Here is an 18,070-nt window from a genome sequence, read left to right on the forward strand (position 1 = left end):
GCACTAGCTAGTTATAGTATATAATATACTAGATAGCTTTAAGAAGTTTAGTAAGTATATAAAGCTTAAGCGTGCTCTCTATAGACTAAAGAACTCTTTACTACTCTAGTATAAAAAGCTCTTACGCATAGTAAAGAAAGTAGGTCTTATTACTTCTAAAGAAAAGCTTTATCTCTTTTTTAATAAATAAAGAAAAATTCTTCTACTCTTCTATATTAATAATATACTACTTATATATTACTATACTACTTATTAAGAAGCTTTATAAGTTACTAATATAATAAAAGTAGTATATAATTTAGAAGAAAAAGGCCTAGTTAAATAGTTTCTAGAAGTAAGAGTATTATGTAATTACGCTACTTATACTATAACACTTATATATAATAAGTATTTAGATAAGCTTACTAAGAAGTTTAACTTAGAAAGTATATCTTTAAGCTCTACTATACTACTTCTAAGCTAAGAGCTTATAAAGTTAATAGGTAAAGTAGATAAGAAGGTAGTTAAAGACTACTAAGAGTATATTAGATTACTACTCTATATAGCTATTATACTATAGTCTAATATAGAGAAAATTAAGCTAGAAATAATAGATTTAGATAATTAGAATTATAATTACTACTCTTATAAGATTAGATAAAAGTAGCGTAATATATATAGGTAAGCGCGTAAAATACTAGTATAAAAGAAAGAAAGTATATAATTAACCTAATAGGTACTTAAATACCTATTATAATATACTTTCTAGATAAGCTATATTACGCGTAGGTTATCTATTTTTAGCTACGCGCTACTTATATAAGTATTACGTAATTAAGTAGAGCTATACGCGCCTAGACGCGTATAATAATAATAAGGCTAGCGTCTACTAATATTTTTAGCTTTAATAATTACTAAAATACTAACTATAAGTACTTTCTAGAAGCTTTTATCTTACTCTAAAGTGTCTACTAGTTACTATATAAAGCTCTAGTAGCTTATAAAATTATCTCTAAGGTACTCTAAATACTTATAGTACTAGTTACTACTTCTAGTAAGTAGTCTAACTATAAGCTAACAGCCTATTAGTTTATAAGCTATCTAACTTATTAGTAGACGCTTACTATAGCTATTTATATAGATTCTTTAGCTAATAAGTAGTAAAAATAAGTTTAATAGCGCCTAGTAGCTATAGCTACTAGCTAAGCTACCTACGCCTACTATAACACTACTACTACTACTACTACTAGAAAGACTTCTACTTCTTAGAATAAGAAGAAGTAAGCCTTAGGTATAGTAGTGCGTAAAGAATAAGAGAAGAAGAAAAAGAAAAAGTAGCCTAGGCCCTCTATTAGTGCTCTTTCTCTATTACGTCTACTAAGAGTAATACTCTACGTTAGATACGTTTAAAGCGCGCTTACTAGTTATAGTAAAGAACTTTACTTTAACTAGGTAAGTAAGAAAAATATCTAGTATAAGTAGTATAGTTATAGGTACTTATATAACTCTATATAAGTCTTTAAGCTTCTAGACTACTATTTACTTATACTAACTATTTATAGACCTAAGATTATAAAGCTAATAGCTCTTAAGTTTATCTACTTTCTCTAGTTTAGAAGTAAGTAGAAATAGAATAGGCTACGCGTAGCTATTAAGTTTCTTCTAAATAAAAAAGAGGTCTATAGAATTAGCGCTCTACTAATATAGGCTAAGTAGTATAAAGTAGCTTATAGTTATATAGAGGCTAAGACTAAAGTAAATAATATAGCTTTAATAGCCTCTAGTAAAGTTAAGAGCTCTAAGTAAGTATCTTCTCTACTTATACTCTTAGTTTTAACTAGTAAGACTAGGTAGTTAGAGTATATAGTAGCTTAATAGAAGCTTTTTTACGCTAGCTATATAGAGAGATAGTAAGTATCTAGAAAAGAGGTAAGATCTCTTTATCTAGTTATAGAGCGCCTAGAGTAAAGTCTAGTACTACTCTATAAATATATATTTAGACTTACTAACTTTTCTTATACTTATTACTTATTTATAAGCTTTAATTAGTATTCTTATAAGCTATCTATCTTAGGTTTAGCTACTTTTTAAAGGCCTTAAACTTCTACTTAGGTAAGTACTTAGTAAGGCTATCTACTAATATATTAATAGTAGACTTATAGAGTACTTTAAAAGAGCTCTTACTATACTTCTAGTAAAGCTATATATTCTAGATATTAATATAGTAGAGCTTAGTAGAGATTCTTTTATTACTTTCTACTATAAGTCTAATAGTCTACTAATTATTATAAAAGATCTACTAGGCGCCTATAATAAGTAGCTAAAGCTTAGTAAATAAGTACTTTAAAGCTATAGTCTTTTTAGTAATAGCCTTAAGAGTAAGAAGCTCTACCTTAGTAGTTAAGGTTATAATAGTTAACTAGTAAGTAGTCTACTATATAATTAGGCTTCTAAAAAGTATTATAATATATTTATAAGAAAAGTAGCGCGTCTTAGTATTATTTATAAAGCTTACGTTTCTATAGATCTAGAGCTTCTTATCTAACTTTACCTCTTTACTATATATAATACTCTTATATTATAAGTAGTATAAGTATATAATAAAATACTCTACTACCTTAAGATAAGCTAAAAAAGAATTAGTTAGAAACTAAGAGAGCTAGAAAACTATATATATAACGTTAGAGCGTATTATAATAGTAGAGTATAATACTAAGCTAACACACTTTTAATAGGCTTTAATCTTCTACTTTAAAGTGTCTTCTTAGTACTTTAGAAGCTTACTAGCTAGTAGAGGTATCTCTAGAAAGTAGCTACTATCTTTAAAACTAAACTTCTTTATAACCTTATTAAGGTAGATATTATAGAGTAGTAAAATAGTATCTATAAAGTAATTATATATAACGCGTACTTCTAAGAACTAGTTTACTACTTTTTTATTATTAATCTTATAGATCTTCTTAATTCTACTAAGTAGCTTAGTTACTTCTAGATAGTATAACTTAGTAAATATAAGTAGAATATTATCTATATAGAAGAGTATAAAAACGCGTTAAGTAGTGTTATAGTATAAATAAAGCTTTTTCTTACTAGCTTATAGGCTAAGCTTTAAAAGAGTATTTAAAAAGTTATTATACTAGAGAAGAGAGCTCTTACGTATACTATAAAGAGCTTTCTTAAGCTTAGTGTAGTAGCTTTTTCTCTAAAAGCTATCTAGAAGCTTATAGTATACTAGTCTATTACTACTAACCTTAGTATTTAAGAAGACTACTATAATATTAAGCTACTAGATCTTTATATTAAATTTAGTAGTAATAGCTATTACTAGATAGAAGAATTACGTAGTAAGTGTAGTAGTATAGGTTAAGTAGAGCGTATTCTTAGTTTATATATCTCTATATACTATAAAATATACTTTATACTTTATAAAATAGCTATTCTTATCTACTTTATATATAAAGACCTACTTAAGTAGTAAAGAGTGTTTTTTACTACTTATATACTCTACTTTCTTCTAGATATTAGCTATAAGTAGTATATTAATCTTCTAATATACTACTATCTTAAACTTATCTTTATAAAGATAGTTATAGAGGTACTTCTAAAGCGTTAGAAGCGCTAGAAAGTTATTCTAGTAGACTTAGCCTTTATTAGACTTATCTATAATTATAGTAGTAATAATATAATATAGTATTATATACACGCAGTCTAATAACTAATTAGAAGTACTATAGTAGGTCTCTAAGTTATTAAGCTACTTAGAGTTAAATAGTAAGATATAGATATCTATACTCTTAAGATTATTATAATTATTATAACTATCTAAATAACGCTTACTTCTATATATAGAAGATCTATAGACCTTTTTTACATACTTACACTTAGTAGGTAAATTTTATAGATTAAGTAGAGAGCTATTAGATACTCTTCTATTCTAAAAAACGTTTATTACTATAGATAATAGAAGTCTATTACTTTAGAAGTTATCTCTCTGCGCACCTAATAAGCTTACTAATCTAGTTACTATAAACTAGTACTTACTAGAATTAACGCGTCTATTACTAAGCTACTTAGTAATACTTATTATATTAGAAAGCTTTAGTATAGCTTTTAGTAATAGTAGTTCTATAGTACATTTAGTAAGTCTTATATATACTCTCTACGTTTCTCTAGCCTAGAGATCTACTTATATAAAACCTAACTCTTCTAGATAAGCTTCTAATAAGCTATTAAGTAGCTTATTTATTTAGTTAGATAGTAGCTTACTATTATCTATATTACCTTACTAAGAGAGTAATAAAAGCTTATTATAAGCCTTTACTACGTTCTTCTACTTATTCTTATAGAGAATATTAACTATAATATAAGTATTCTTCTTAAAAGGCTTCTACTCTCTACTACTATAGAAAAGCTACTTATTAAACGTTATATTACGTATAGTAAATACTTCTCTTAGTAATAGAACTTATATATAGTATATATTAAAAGCTTAATAGCCTACTAAATAACTAATATATTCTCTAGATAGTGTTTTAAAGCTCTTTAGCTTATGTCTAGCTACTTTATTTTTATTTAAAAAATAGACGTAATACTTATAGGCGTATACGCTACTCTAATTAGATTATAAATTAGTAGAAGCTCTTTTTATAAGCTTAGGCTAATAATATCTAAAGTATTCTATAAACTACTACTCTAGCTTCTTATTAGAAGAGTATAGAGTATAAGTATATAAGAGGCTTATATTATAGAGCTAAGTAGTAGTAAGCGCTACCTCTATCTAGAAGTACTTAGATAGATTAGCTTTTTCTCTTATCTTAATCTATTTAGTAATAATCTCTTATCTAGCTCTTTTAGCTACTCTATTAGGCTTATAAGTATAAGAAGAAGTAAGCTCTAGTATAATACTATACTCTCTTGCTTATACCTTATAGTATAAGTTACTACGCTATAAATTAGTTAAAGAGTTATTATTAGAGCTAATTTTTATAATAAGTAAGTAATAATAAGTTTAGATAAGCGCTTAAAACTTCTTAAGAGCTCTTATTATCTTCTTTATCTTCTTAGAAAAAAGTAAGTAAAGATAGACTTTACTACTATACTTATTTTTAATAAGTAGAATCTACTTTTTTTTTAAGCACTCTTTAGGTATATTAAAAAGATTCTATATAATTCTCTAGAAAAGTTAAAGAGCTTGCTTCTTTAGCTAATAAGAGATAACTTACTTTATATAAAATAAAGCGTAGAACTTATACTATATATATATAAACTTTTTAATTCTTACTCTTTAAGTATTATATATAAGTACCTTAAGCGTCTTAGAGTCTAAGTAACTAGTATAAGTATACTAAAGGTCTTCTAAATTACTATATAGCTAAGAGGTAAAGCTAAACTTTATTCTAGATATTATATTTATAATAAAAGTATTATAAATAGTAATTAGCTTATATTCTATAAATGTAAGGTTTAGCTTACGCTATAAAGTAGCTACTATAGTACTTCTTACTAGTAATCTAGTATAAAGAGTATTATTAAGACCTAGATACTAGATTCTAGATTAGTTAAAATAAGCTTCTAAGACTATATTAATATAGAAGCGCTCTATAACTACAACGCTAGTAAGTATAAGATTAATACGTTTACTACTTATAAGCTTAATAAAGCTCTTTAGAATATATATACTATAACTAAGAATAGAAAAAGTTTATATATCTACCTTAACTATCTTAAAAGTTCTAGCTAGTTTAAAGTCTAATAATAGAGAGAAGTAGTTAACTAAGTAGATAGCTACTCTATTATTAAGAATAGTACTAGCTAAGAAAAGATAAGCGTTATAGTCTATAGTAGAGTAGATACCTAGCGTTAGCTAAAGTATACCTAGGTTAAGAAGTATAGTAACTATATTTCTAAAGTACTTTTTATTATTATATAAGCTTTCTAAAGAGCTTAGAATAGAGTATCTCTTACTAAAGAGCTTTATACGCGCCTTTTTAAAGTACTTTATACTTAAGCGTTTAATAATTATATTTTTATTCTCTTATAAAAGCTATTAAAAGCGCTTTTACTTAGCTCTAATAGTAGTAAGTATATTATAGTACTTTTTAATAGGCTAGTAGTAGATCTAAAACTTTAGAGTAGCGCAAGAGTAGGTAGTAAGCTTAGTCTAGTTTAGTAACTTAGACTTAGCGCTAGCCTTATTAGTAGATAGAGCTTCTCTAATAAAGGTAAAGATTCTATATAACTTAGAGTAAGCTACTTAATACTATATAAGCGCTAAAAAGAAGATTCTAAGCTAAGAAAGTATAAAGATTTTTATACTAAGCGCCTAAGTAGTAATTATATTATACTTTATCTAAATTACTTAGTCTATTACTATTCTAAGTATTAGTATATTAAGAAAGTTATAGATAGTAAGCGTACTATCTACTTTAGAAAGCTTATATGTCTTTATACGTATATAGAGCGCGTTCTACTTATAGTACTACTACTCTAGGTTAGTCTTTACTAGCTTAGCCTTACCTAAGTAAGTATAGTAGTTCTCTCTAATCTACTTCTTAGTTATATTATTATAAAGCTATAGTTACGTTTTAAGAAACTTTATAATTACGTAAAGAGACTAGTCTTAACTCTTAGCTAGCTTAATCTATACTAGAAGTAGTAGAAGTAAGTTAATAGTTATATTAACCTACTTCTTAAGCTTTCTAAGCCTACTTTAGATACTTACTAGAAAAGTAGATTTAAGCTTCTATACTACTAGTTTCTTATTCTAGAGTGCCTTTTTATTATACTTACTAGTTTCTTTCTCTAGATAGATAGAATAATTAAAAGCTTTAAAAAGGCTATTTCTAGAAGAAAGTATTACTAAATTAATTTTTTTTTATACTTCTAGAGAGCGCGTATTAAATTTAAGCTGCGTAAACTACTTAGGCTAAGTAGAGTATTTCTTAAGAATTACGCTACTTATTAGAATAAGTGTTAAGCTTACTAAGAGGCTATAGTTACTTATAGCTACTTATAGAGAAGGTAGTAAGTAGCGCGCGTATTACTAATATACTTAGAGTTATTAGAGAGAAGCGCTACTATAGGTATAGATAGTTAATATAAAAGAAGCTATAAAAAGCTAGTTATTTTACTTATTATAAGGTAAAGAGTTAAATAAAGATTAGAGAAGCGTCTAAATATATTATTTATAGTATTATTATTACATAAAGAGAGTAATACCTATACTTTAAAGCGCTAGGCTTATAACTATTAAGAAAATTAAGCTAGAAATAATAGATTTAAGTAATTAGAATTATAATTACTACTTTTATAAAATTAGATAAGAGTAGTGTAATATATATAGGTAAGCGCGTAAAATACTAGTATAAAAGAAAGAAAGTATATAATTAACCTAATAGGTGCTTAAATACCTATTGCAACAAAAGTTACTACTACTTTTATTACTATCTATTTCTTTTCTTTTTCTTCTAGAACTACTTTAGTATTAGTACTATAGTAAGAAAGAATTATCTAGATAGTCTTATTTTAGTTTTACTTCTAAGTTTTATAGTAAGTAGCCTTTTTCTTTATACTTTTACCTTTAACTTTTTATAGCTTAATAGTATTAGACTAATCTATAAAGTATTTAGTAAAGCTAGAAAAGTTTAAAAACTTAGTTATTTAGTACTTCTATTATAGCTAATTATTAGATTCTTTTAGTAGCTTAATCTACTAAACCTTAGTAAAGCTTATTATTTCTATAGTATTATTTTTATAGTAAAAAGAGTAATTCTAAATCTAATAGTGCTATATATTTAGTCTTTACTTAGTAAATAATAGCTTTTCTTATTTAATATTTAATTTTATTTTCTACTTACTATTAGTATATAAAGATCTTAGAGTTAAGAAAGTTATAGTAGGCTTATTTACTTTTAAGAATTAAAAAGCTAAGTATATAAATTAAAAAAGTAATAGCTTTAAGGCTAAAAAAGTTATAAAAGCTAGCTTAACTAAGCTAACTTTTAGTAGTAAAAAAGCTAAAGTAGCTTAAATTAGTTTTAAAGCTTAAGAAAGTGTATAAAAAGTTATTAGTATTAAAAGAAGTTAATTTAATATTAGCTATAAGATATTAAAAATAGTATATATTAAGCTACCTTTAGCGCGTTAAAGGCTATAGTAGATAAGATTAAAGTAAATATTATAGTAATAATAAGTTTATATTATCTATAAGATCTTACTTATACTAGTAGTATTAGTAGTAGTAGCTAGTATATATTATCTTTTTCTTTAGTAGTAGAACTTAAAATAAAAGAGCTAGAAAGTATAGACTATATTTAAAATAAAGTACTATACTTATTAGCTTACTAGTTAAGCTAGCTACTAAAGATATCTACTAGCTATATTTACTTAAAAATTTTACTTAGCTATCTATCTAGCTTTATACTCTCTTTCTTTACTACTACTAAGTATCTTTTCTCTTTAGTAATAGTAGACGCTACTACTATTCTTAATCTAAAACTAGATCTTTTTTTATAATCTAGAACTAGATTTTATTTTAGAAAAGCTAGAGCTAGTTTAGTAAGCTACTAAAGAGATAGAATAATTTAGCGCTTTTAAAAGCGCTATTAGTATTTTAGCTATTTATTAGTATTAGAGACTTAGCTATTTATTATTTATAGCTTTATTACTATAGTCTAAATTTAGTAGTTCTTCTTAGCTTATCTTTAGTAGCTCTACTATCTATAAAACCTAGTAATTTAAGTAGCTACTCTTTCTATAGTATTACTAATAGCTACTAGCTTTAGACTAGTTACTACTAAATTTACTTACTTAGTATCTATATTATTAGCTCTAATAGTTACTAATAATTTAAGCTAGCCTATTTCTAGTTCTACTCTAAAATTTATTAAAATTTTAAAATCTTCTTTATAGTTTATATAACTATAAGTATATCTATACTATTTTCTATATAAAAAGTAGTACTTCTAAAATAGTTACTACTACTTAAACTTTATACTATAAAATTTAAGTTAAATAATATTTCTATATACTATATAAAGACTATAATTTTTTAGTAACTAAGTAGTAGCTTTAGTAAACTATAGTTATTAGGCGCGTATAGTTTTCTAAGTACTATATAGTAGCTTTAGTAAAGTATAATTAGCTAAAGTAAAAGTTCTAGAAGTATATTTTATATAATAGGTGTTTTTAGCGTAGAGTATTCTATAAGATAAAATTTAAAAATTTATAGTAAGTAGTCTTATCTTTAATAACTAAGAATATTCTAGAATTATTAAAGAAGTAGAATTACTACTTATAAATAACTTCTTAAAGCTTTTTTAGTTTAAGTTCTAACTAGAGCGTATAATATAAAAAGTAATATCTAATAAATAAAGGCTACTATAGTAGCTATATAAATTTTAGTAACTTTTACTTTTACTTTTTTAAGTATAATAAGCTTATATAAAAAATACTAAAAGCTATAAGTTAATAGCTAATAATTAGTTTTAGAAAGTAGAAAACTTTATCTTTATAACTTAGCTTAAACTTACTATTTAAAAAGCTTTTCTATTTCTTTTAAAAATACTTTTTAATTAATATTAGATAAAAGCTTATTTAGAATAAGCTTTAGTTCTTTTTAGTTCTTAAGAGCTTTATACTTAAAAAAAGTATCTAAATTACTATATTATAAAAAGTTATAAGCTCTATTAAAGAGAATACTTATATATTTAGTAAGAAAGTTTAAAAAGAGAGAGAGAGAAAAATAAGTATCTTTATTTTACTACGTAAAATCTAAGCTTATAACTTATTAAAATAAAATAAGATAAAAATTAATTAAATACTAAAAGTAGGTAGTAAAGCTGCCTCTATATGCTAGCTACTAAGGGGGCTAGGAACTAGCTACCTAAATATTCAAATTCCAACAATGTTAATGTTATCGCCAGGGAAATGGATCCGTGACGACATCTGGCACTAGACTACTTGCAGCTAGGCCAAGCGCACCCCACAAACCGCGCGACCCTTCCGCGTGGGAGCTAACGTCTTCGCGACATCAATCTGTCCATTAACTGCAAGCGATGCGACAAGCGACAAGAAAAAGCGATGGTTCTTTGCATGCAATCTGCACTGCGCGTCTAGAACAGCTCTTATTCGGGTAGATCAGGCCAGATCACGACATGCACGAAGGCTTTCACGCAGCCTTCATTACTAACAACAACGTCACACTGACACCTGCTTCTGCTCCGCGGCGCAGGTAACTCTTGGTACCATGTGCACTGACACTTGGACGTGTTGGCTGTGTCACAGAGGCGTTACGCCATGAAGTTGCCCGCGGAGACAAACGTGTAGCACTCCTCCAACCATGTCGGAAACTACCATCGCCTACCAGGCCCTGACTAAACATCTAGCCAAGCAGAAGTACGTCTTTGTATGTCCATCGCCAGAGACACAGGGCAGGGTAGTGGAGAAAAGACGCTCGAATGTCGCGACGGAAGATGCCCAGAACGCGTACGACTTCTTTGGGTGGAACTTGCCATGTACCAGGTAAGTTGTATATTCCACTGCTAGTCGTCTACCTGGGAGGTACCGCACATCTGGCAGTTCTAACAACTGACAGAGAAGCACTCCGATCGATAATACCCGACGACATATTCGAAAGCCTCCACAAAGCCGACGTAATCACACAGAATGACGACAAAAGCTACCGCTCCACCATCCGCGTATCCAACCTGTACCTTCCCAGCCTCCCGAGTCGCGATTCTGATATCTCCTCGCTGTACTACATTCATTCCTCCTTCCCAGCATCGTCCGATTCCGTCTTCTGCGGCCCCGACACATACTTCTTTGTCGGCTTCCTCCAAACCATATCCCAACACCTTCCACATGCGCCCAGCAGTATCGTAGACGTCTGCTGCGGAGCCGGCGCAGGCGCGATACACATGGCGAGGACATACCCGCAGGCAAAGACGCTGGGGCTGGACCTGAATCCGCGTGCACTGAGTCTGGCCGAGGTCAATGCACAGCTGGCGGGCGTCAAGGTCGGCTTTGCTGAGTCAAACCTTTTCGCGACCGTGCCTGAAGATCTGAAGCACCATGGTGTGGATCTAGTTGTCAGCAATCCACCATACATCGCATCCAGTACCGACGGCAAGGACCTGCCCATATACGCAGATGGTGGCGCTGGCTTCGGTCTCGACCTCTCCATACGCATTGTGGAAGAAGGCATGAAAATCTTGTCCTCAACTGGTGTTATCGTCGTTTACACAGGTGTCGCGATGCCCACGGCTAATCCTGGCCATGACATCTTCTTGGAGAAGCTGCAACAAGTAGAAGGCGCGGAGCTCGCTGAGTACACGATCCTACACCCCGATATATGGCCAGAGGAAATTGGGAAGGGCGCTTACGCAGATGTGGGCAGGATACAGGTAGTGGGCGCTGTGTTACGACGCGATGCCAAGGGTATGGAGGAGGCAAAGAAAGCGTCGCGCAGACAATGGGCAGTCTAGTTGACAGCGATGTATGCAGCGGGTCTGGCCTAGTCTAGGGATAATTTATATCGGATCAGTCGATATCAATGAGTACTGAGCTATTAATGGATGGTACGAGTGATTCTGGATTCATCGAGTCACTTGTTCCGTTGATTAATAGCCCAGTACTCATTGGTACTTCTTGCTCTATGTAAGCGATCATCTTCAAATTTCTAGTCATGAGCGCGTCTACTTGAACTCAGCCTCCGGATGCATGCCATCCGGAATCTCCAACGCAGTCGTATACGCAGACTGCCCAACCTGCTTCCCCCACGTATCCGCAATAGCCGGCAGCACAGCCCTCCCCGCATACACCGCGTCCGTGTTGGGCACAGGCCAAGGGACCGACTTATTCTTGTTGCTCAACTTGCCCGCATACGACGCATTGAAATACATGTTACTTAACGGAACTTTGCCCGACCAAGCTCGCACCGTATCGCCCGTCTTTTCCGCTACAAACTTGAATACGTTGGCGCCCACGTCCCAGCGGCCCAGCGTACGTAAGCCCCAGTTTGCTTGTACAGTGGCGATCTCGCTGTAGTGGTTGTAGTACGTGTTGTCTGTGGTGCCGACCAAGCCGGCGGGCACGGCATCGCCTAGCAGTATGGCCACGACGCGGTTTTGCTGCCCGTAGGAGTGGTTCTCGTCGAAGGTTACCATGACGAGGGTGTTGTTCATGAAGTTCTTGTTGGTGAGGAGGGGTTCGAGGAAGTTGCGCGTCCAGGTTCCTGCTACTGTTACGGTGGAGTCGTGGCCTGGCGACGTTAATATATTTCTACGGGAATGCACAGGATGTCTTGGGTTGAGTACGCACCGTCGCTCGTCATATTAGGGGTGATAAACATCCACTGCGGCAACTGGTTCTTGTCCATATCTTCTTTGAACATGGTCAAGGGTTTTGTCTTTGCCAGCCTCTCCGTCTTTTGCGCTACGGAATCGTACAGCACAGCTGGGTTGTGTTTGCGAACATACATGTTCGCTCCAGTTTTGGGGTTCGTGTACGATTTCCCTTGGAAACCTACTGAGGGCATGTCTTCTTGGTACTCGCCCCAGCTAACACCTTTGTCTTCGAGGAGATCTACCAAGGTGGATACGTTGGAGGGAATAGCGACCATGTCATCGTGGTTGATGCCGTAGTAGTCGCCTGAAATTGCAGCTGCATAGTTGGGCATAGAAGGATGGGTTACTGCGAAGTAATTCGTGAGGCTGATGCCTTTCTTTGCGAGCCATGCAAGATTTGGGTCTCCTGCTGCGAGGTCGTAATCGGTATTTTCAAGCCATATTATGGCTATGCGGTCGAAGGCTTTGCCTGGGAACGTGCTTTGGGCTTGTACGGGGTTCAGGATCGCTAGAAGTGCTAGAGACGAAACGAGTGGAGTAATCATGATGGCTATACAAATCTGTTGTTTGGTTAGCATGCCCTTTCGGCTCCTTCTACCAGCAATTCTTCTTACCAAGGAACGTCAAGACAACAGAGAAACGCCGGATGGAACGACAGAAGCAGGCACACATGATATTTCCCCTCAGGGCTTTTCATCCCATCTGCCAGGGTCATGAGGCGCCGCTTCCGCTAGGTAGTGCCTAAGGGTCTGGACATCACTGGGACGACCTGTAGTATAGCCGTCACATCCCCACCAATGGCATTCGTCGCAGCGCACATGTGCGCATTCTTAGGGAGAGAACTTCGCACATCGATGCGGGAGGATAAGCTTTTTAGGAAGGTCGACAAGCTTTAGATAGCTTTGAGAGATGAACGTGCGGGGCTGATTGGACACGAACTCGGCAAACCTGGTACGACCCGCAGATCCAAGGTATGGCCACACCTGACACCAGTGACACTGCAGGTGGGGTGGCGTAGCGTGATGATCTTCTGGACCCGTGCAGCGGCTGGCTGGTGGTGGCGGTCGTGTTCAGAGGCTCCTTGAACGAGATGGCACGTTACAACGATCAGATCCGACGCAGGGACGACGGGGTGCTTGACACAGAAACCGCCAAACACCAAACGACAACTACTGCTACATATACCCTGAACCACGCTTTGGTAATACAGGTAGAGACTTAATGAGTGGTCTTGGAAGCTAGCCGCGATGGGCCGCAACCAAAGCTTCGGCATGAAAGAGATGTCTAAATCGAACATGCACAAGCCTGAAGAGCAAATTGGCTTGCTGCATGCACCCACAGACGATTCCCAATCTCGAGGCAGCGAAGACCAAGAAAACGACTTGGAACCGCGCTGGAGCGACAAGCACGACGTTTCACACCATCACATTCATCGGTGGCCATGGATCAGGCCCGTCACCGTTGTTTCGCTTCTGATATGCACAGTCATAGCCCTGGTGTATCGTGGTATGACAAGTACCCGGAACGATACATCCCCCTCCCTTGATGCTCATCCTGCAAGACTTCGACCGGAAGAAGACTACATACTCTCTTCATCATGGGATTTCAACGCACCACCTACGACCCGAGAGTATACATGGGTAGTATCCGATCACATTCTCAACCCTGATGGCGTGTATCGACCCATGATACTCATCAACGGCACCTTTCCTGGACCGCTTATCGAGTGTAACGAAGGCGACGAGCTTGTTATTAATGTTCAGAACCAAGCTATCAATGCTACTTCTTTCCATTGGCACGGTCTATATCAAAATGGCACGAATTGGATGGACGGAACGGTGGGTGTGACTCAATGCCCTATTGCCCCGGGTCACTCGTTTACATACCGATTCAATGTATCAGGGCAGACGGGAACGTACTGGTACCATTCTCATGTCAGCATGCAGGCGTCAGATGGTTTGGTGGGACCTCTTGTCATTCATGCCAGAGGCGGAGAAGAAAAAGATAAATTGCAAAAGATACCGTACGAGCAAGACCGCGTAGTCATGGTGTCAGACTACTACTACGACCTCTCTTCCGACCTACTCATGCAGTACCTCGCCCCTGGCAGCGAAAACGACGAACCCGTTCCGCCATCCGCCTTGATCAATGGAAGAAACATGCGAGACTGCGCCGACTTGCCGAATCGCAACTGCTCTTCCTCTGGCACCAGTAACGCCTTGATCAACCTATCTCGTACCAGCAACACACGACTCCGCATCATCAACGTCGGAGCATTCGCAGAATTTGCTTTACAGATCGACGAACACGAGTTCCAGGTCACAGAAGTCGATGGCACGGATGTGCACCCCCAGTCTATCCATCGGCTGAACATCAATCCTGCGCAACGATACAGTATCATCGTGACGCCACCAAAAGAGGAGGAAAACCAAGGCACGTACTGGATGCGTGCGAGGATGATAACCCACTGTTTTGCATACGAAGAGCCAGAACTACAAGAAGAAGTCAGGGGCGTACTATACTACCCTTCTGCGGACGAGGAAGACACGAAAAACCTCATCCCAACAAGTAAAGACTGGCCCGAAATCATCGACGTAGAATGCCGGGATCTAAACACCTCAACCCTAGCCCCCGTCATCGCAGTAACAGCTCCAGAAATCGACGTCCAACACACGCTCTACCTGCGCTCCTCGTTCCAAATCCGCGACTGGAGGCTCTCGCGCGGGTATCTGAATGACAGTTCCTTCCGCATCAATGCTAAATCACCGCTTCTAAACACTTTGCTCTCAACACAAACCCCCGAGACGAAGGCGCAAGAGGGTGTGCTAGACACACACCCCTTCGACTCAGTTCACCAGCTCGTCTACCAAACCAAATCCACACGTTCTATAACGATCTTGATACAGAATCTTGACGACGGAACACACCCCTTTCACCTGCACGGCTACAAATTCTTTGTCTTGGCCCAGGGACACGGGTATCCGCCTTCTACTCTGCTCTCCCCTAGTCACTTTGACGACCACATGAATGTAACGAATCCGTTAAGGAGGGATACGGCGAGTGTGGAGGCGTATGGGTGGTTGTTGATAAGCTTTGTGGCTGATAATCCGGGCTTGTGGGTTTTTCACTGTCACGTGGGATGGCATGCTGAGGCGGGGTTGGGGATGGTGTTTGCGACGAGGGTGGAGGGGATGAGGGACTGGGAGGTACCAGCAGAAATTGAGGGGTTGTGTGGGGTGGAGGGGGTGGAGAGGGGGATGGGGCCGGAGGATGAGGTCTGGTTTGGGAGGAGTAAGGAGGAAGAGGGTGATATGCAGTCGTAGAGAGTCGAGACTTTTGAAATGTTGCAATGTTGAAATGAAAGGAGAATTCCTTGAACTGTCGATTCTTGAAGAACGGGATTCACCCATCTAGTATACACACCTTCATGTACATGCCTCGTAATACCAATTACCCACAGCTCTTCAATGAAGCTGAGGTTCAAACGTCATCTCGCCGACCTCTTCCCCACCAGCGTTGCGCGACTCGATGCCGTTCATCACGCAATCCTACACTGCCGTATGCCATTGCGCGGCCTACTTCACACCACAGATATGCCTCTGAGATCCTCCCCTTATCAGGAAGCTTCATCCACACCCTCACTCCCAAATACCAAACCACCTCTTAACCCTCCTCCGCCTAACACCATCCTCCCCAACATAATACCTCGGATCCTCGACATACTCCTCGCCCTTCAGCTCAGCCTCCCTCATCCTCTCCAACCGATACTGCTTCCTCTTCTCAACCTCCTCGGCCTTCTTCAGCCTCTGCTGCTGGTACTGCTGCGACGTCTGCTCCATGTGCATCTTGTAGACCTCAATGAATCTCGACGAGGATTCGAAGGGATGTCGCAGGAAATCTTTGCGCGAGGGGAGCAAGTGGGCGAAGACGGTCTTGGAGATAAAGTCCATGTACCATGCTGCTATGGCGAGGGAGACGAGTATGCCCTGTGGGGAGAGCGGGGTTAGCTTTGGGGTGATAGGGTGGCATGGGACAGGGAATCGCACCATTGTTATCCAGAGATGGATGGCCCGGTTGTGCAGGAACCAATGCGAGAAGGTGCCCTCGGGACTCATCATGTTGGGGTATTTCTTCGTCGCCATGCGCTTCTTGTCTTCCTCTGATACGGGCGCGCCATAGATCTTGTTCTCGAGATTGCGGTTCGGGGCGCGCTTGCTGTGCGATGGCGGTCGGTATTTGTCGGGCTGGGGTATTACGGGTGCTCCTTTGCTTTGCTGTGCTTCCCGCCGTCTTCGGAATTCTTCTGAGAGACCTTTGGGGGTGATGGACGCATGGCGGGCGCTCGTGGGGGAGGGTAGCGGCAGGAAGGCGCGGGCTTGGGGGCGCAGGAGCAGAGGGCCCCGGGGCAGGAGAAAGCGTGGTATTGATTGGAGGGTTGCCATGGCTGTGGGTGGTGATACTCGTCGTCTCGTCGCCTCGGGAGTCCGAGTGATGAGAAATGATCGAGGCTCGGAGGACGCTCGGACCGGCGCATTTAATCTTTCCAAGGTTGGGCGTCGTCGCGTCTCGAGACCTTCACTCACCGCAACAATTCCTCATACGGAATTACGGATATCACGCCTATACTTATGATCTAGGTGCATATTGCGCGCCCAAAATCTATACCATCTACGTTTGAGCCTGTTAGTGGAGATGAAGACTAATCATGCCCATAGTTCTGAAGCCAGTATTGACCCAATGAATTCCAGATCGCGATGCCTTCTAAACAGCCGCCGTCGTTCGGTTCGCAAGCCTACTGGAATGAGCGCTTCGCTGCGAACACAGACCCCTTCGAGTGGCTAGAGGCCCCCAATGCTCTAGATCCGCACATCGTCGATGCCCTGGATGCGACACCCACGCCCAAGCCGGAACTTCTACACATAGGCTGCGGCACATCACTGCTTTCCTACCACTTGCGCTCCCATGTAGACGCACCGCGACAGATACACAACCTGGACTACTCTGAAGTCGCCATTGAAGTCGGCAAGATCCGGGAACAGGAGATATACCAGGATCCGCGAAAGGACATAGGAGAAGCTGCATGCATGCGCTGGGACGCCGCAGACTTGCTTGACTACCAGTCCGTCATGCGCGCATGCAAGCGCGCAGCCTACTCCGTTGTAGTAGACAAGTCAACATGCGACTCCATCGCCTGCGCAGACGACGTCCTAGTCCCTCTACCATACCCACTAGCCATCCGCTCCTACGAACCTCTAGACCTGGATGCCGCCAAAACCCCGGAGCTGATCCATCCCTTAGTAGTCATGGCTGTGAATTTAGCGCTAGTGACGAAACCGGGGGCACGATGGATTGCTTTGTCTTATTCCAAGGATCGATTCTATTTCTTAGATCCAGCTGCAAAGGACGTAATACCCCAAGGAGCAGCGTTTCCACACCCCGGTGACTTGTGGCGTGTAGTGGATAAGCGCGAGGTCGATGAGGCGGACTGGCAAGTACGGAATGAGGACAGAGCTGATGCCGTGACTCATAGGCCCAAGGTGTGCAATGTTGTATATACACTGGAGCGGACTCATCAGCCACTGTTCGTGCGTGGAGAACACCTCTAGTATTCGCAGAACTCGGGCCATTCCTTCCTTTACTCGCCATCCTTGCTGTTCCACACCTACGAAGCAGGACCTCCAACCCACTTCTCATAACAGACACTCCCCTCAGCCTCAACATACCCCCCAAACATCCCCCGCTGACTA

The 18,070-nt window shown here is 37.7% G+C and overlaps 5 protein-coding genes across 5 annotated transcripts; 3 read left to right on the plus strand and 2 right to left on the minus strand.

The window, feature by feature from the left end:
* Positions 1–10,318: 10,318 nt before the first annotated feature.
* Positions 10,319–11,462, plus strand: J4E87_010994 (uncharacterized protein; the record flags this gene model as incomplete). Its single annotated transcript, XM_049382561.1, has 2 exons — positions 10,319–10,500; positions 10,574–11,462. 2 exons carry the CDS (start codon positions 10,319–10,321, stop codon positions 11,460–11,462), a joined length of 1,071 nt encoding a protein of 356 aa, XP_049227681.1.
* Positions 11,463–11,672: 210 nt separating this feature from the next.
* J4E87_010995 (uncharacterized protein) lies at positions 11,673–12,868 on the minus strand (the record flags this gene model as incomplete). Its single annotated transcript, XM_049382562.1, has 2 exons — positions 11,673–12,238; positions 12,298–12,868. The coding sequence occupies 2 exons, from the start codon at positions 12,866–12,868 to the stop codon at positions 11,673–11,675; spliced, it is 1,137 nt and encodes a 378-aa protein (XP_049227682.1).
* A 1,395-nt stretch (positions 12,869–14,263) lies between these two features.
* On the plus strand, positions 14,264–15,237 carry J4E87_010996 (uncharacterized protein; the record flags this gene model as incomplete). The annotated part of the gene is made up of 3 exons (XM_049382563.1): positions 14,264–14,271; positions 14,311–15,143; positions 15,182–15,237. 3 exons carry the CDS (start codon positions 14,264–14,266, stop codon positions 15,235–15,237), a joined length of 897 nt encoding a protein of 298 aa, XP_049227683.1.
* Positions 15,238–15,961: 724 nt separating this feature from the next.
* J4E87_010997 (uncharacterized protein) lies at positions 15,962–16,765 on the minus strand (the record flags this gene model as incomplete). Its single annotated transcript, XM_049382564.1, has 2 exons — positions 15,962–16,309; positions 16,370–16,765. 2 exons carry the CDS (start codon positions 16,763–16,765, stop codon positions 15,962–15,964), a joined length of 744 nt encoding a protein of 247 aa, XP_049227684.1.
* Positions 16,766–17,077: 312 nt separating this feature from the next.
* Positions 17,078–17,929, plus strand: J4E87_010998 (uncharacterized protein; the record flags this gene model as incomplete). Its single annotated transcript, XM_049382565.1, has 1 exon — positions 17,078–17,929. The coding sequence occupies one exon, from the start codon at positions 17,078–17,080 to the stop codon at positions 17,927–17,929; it is 852 nt and encodes a 283-aa protein (XP_049227685.1).
* Positions 17,930–18,070: the final 141 nt, after the last annotated feature.

The sequence above is a fragment of the Alternaria ethzedia genome, assembly GCF_023757985.1.
Source record: "Alternaria ethzedia strain BMP 0044 chromosome Unknown scaffold_62, whole genome shotgun sequence".
NCBI lineage: Eukaryota > Fungi > Ascomycota > Dothideomycetes > Pleosporales > Pleosporaceae > Alternaria > Alternaria ethzedia.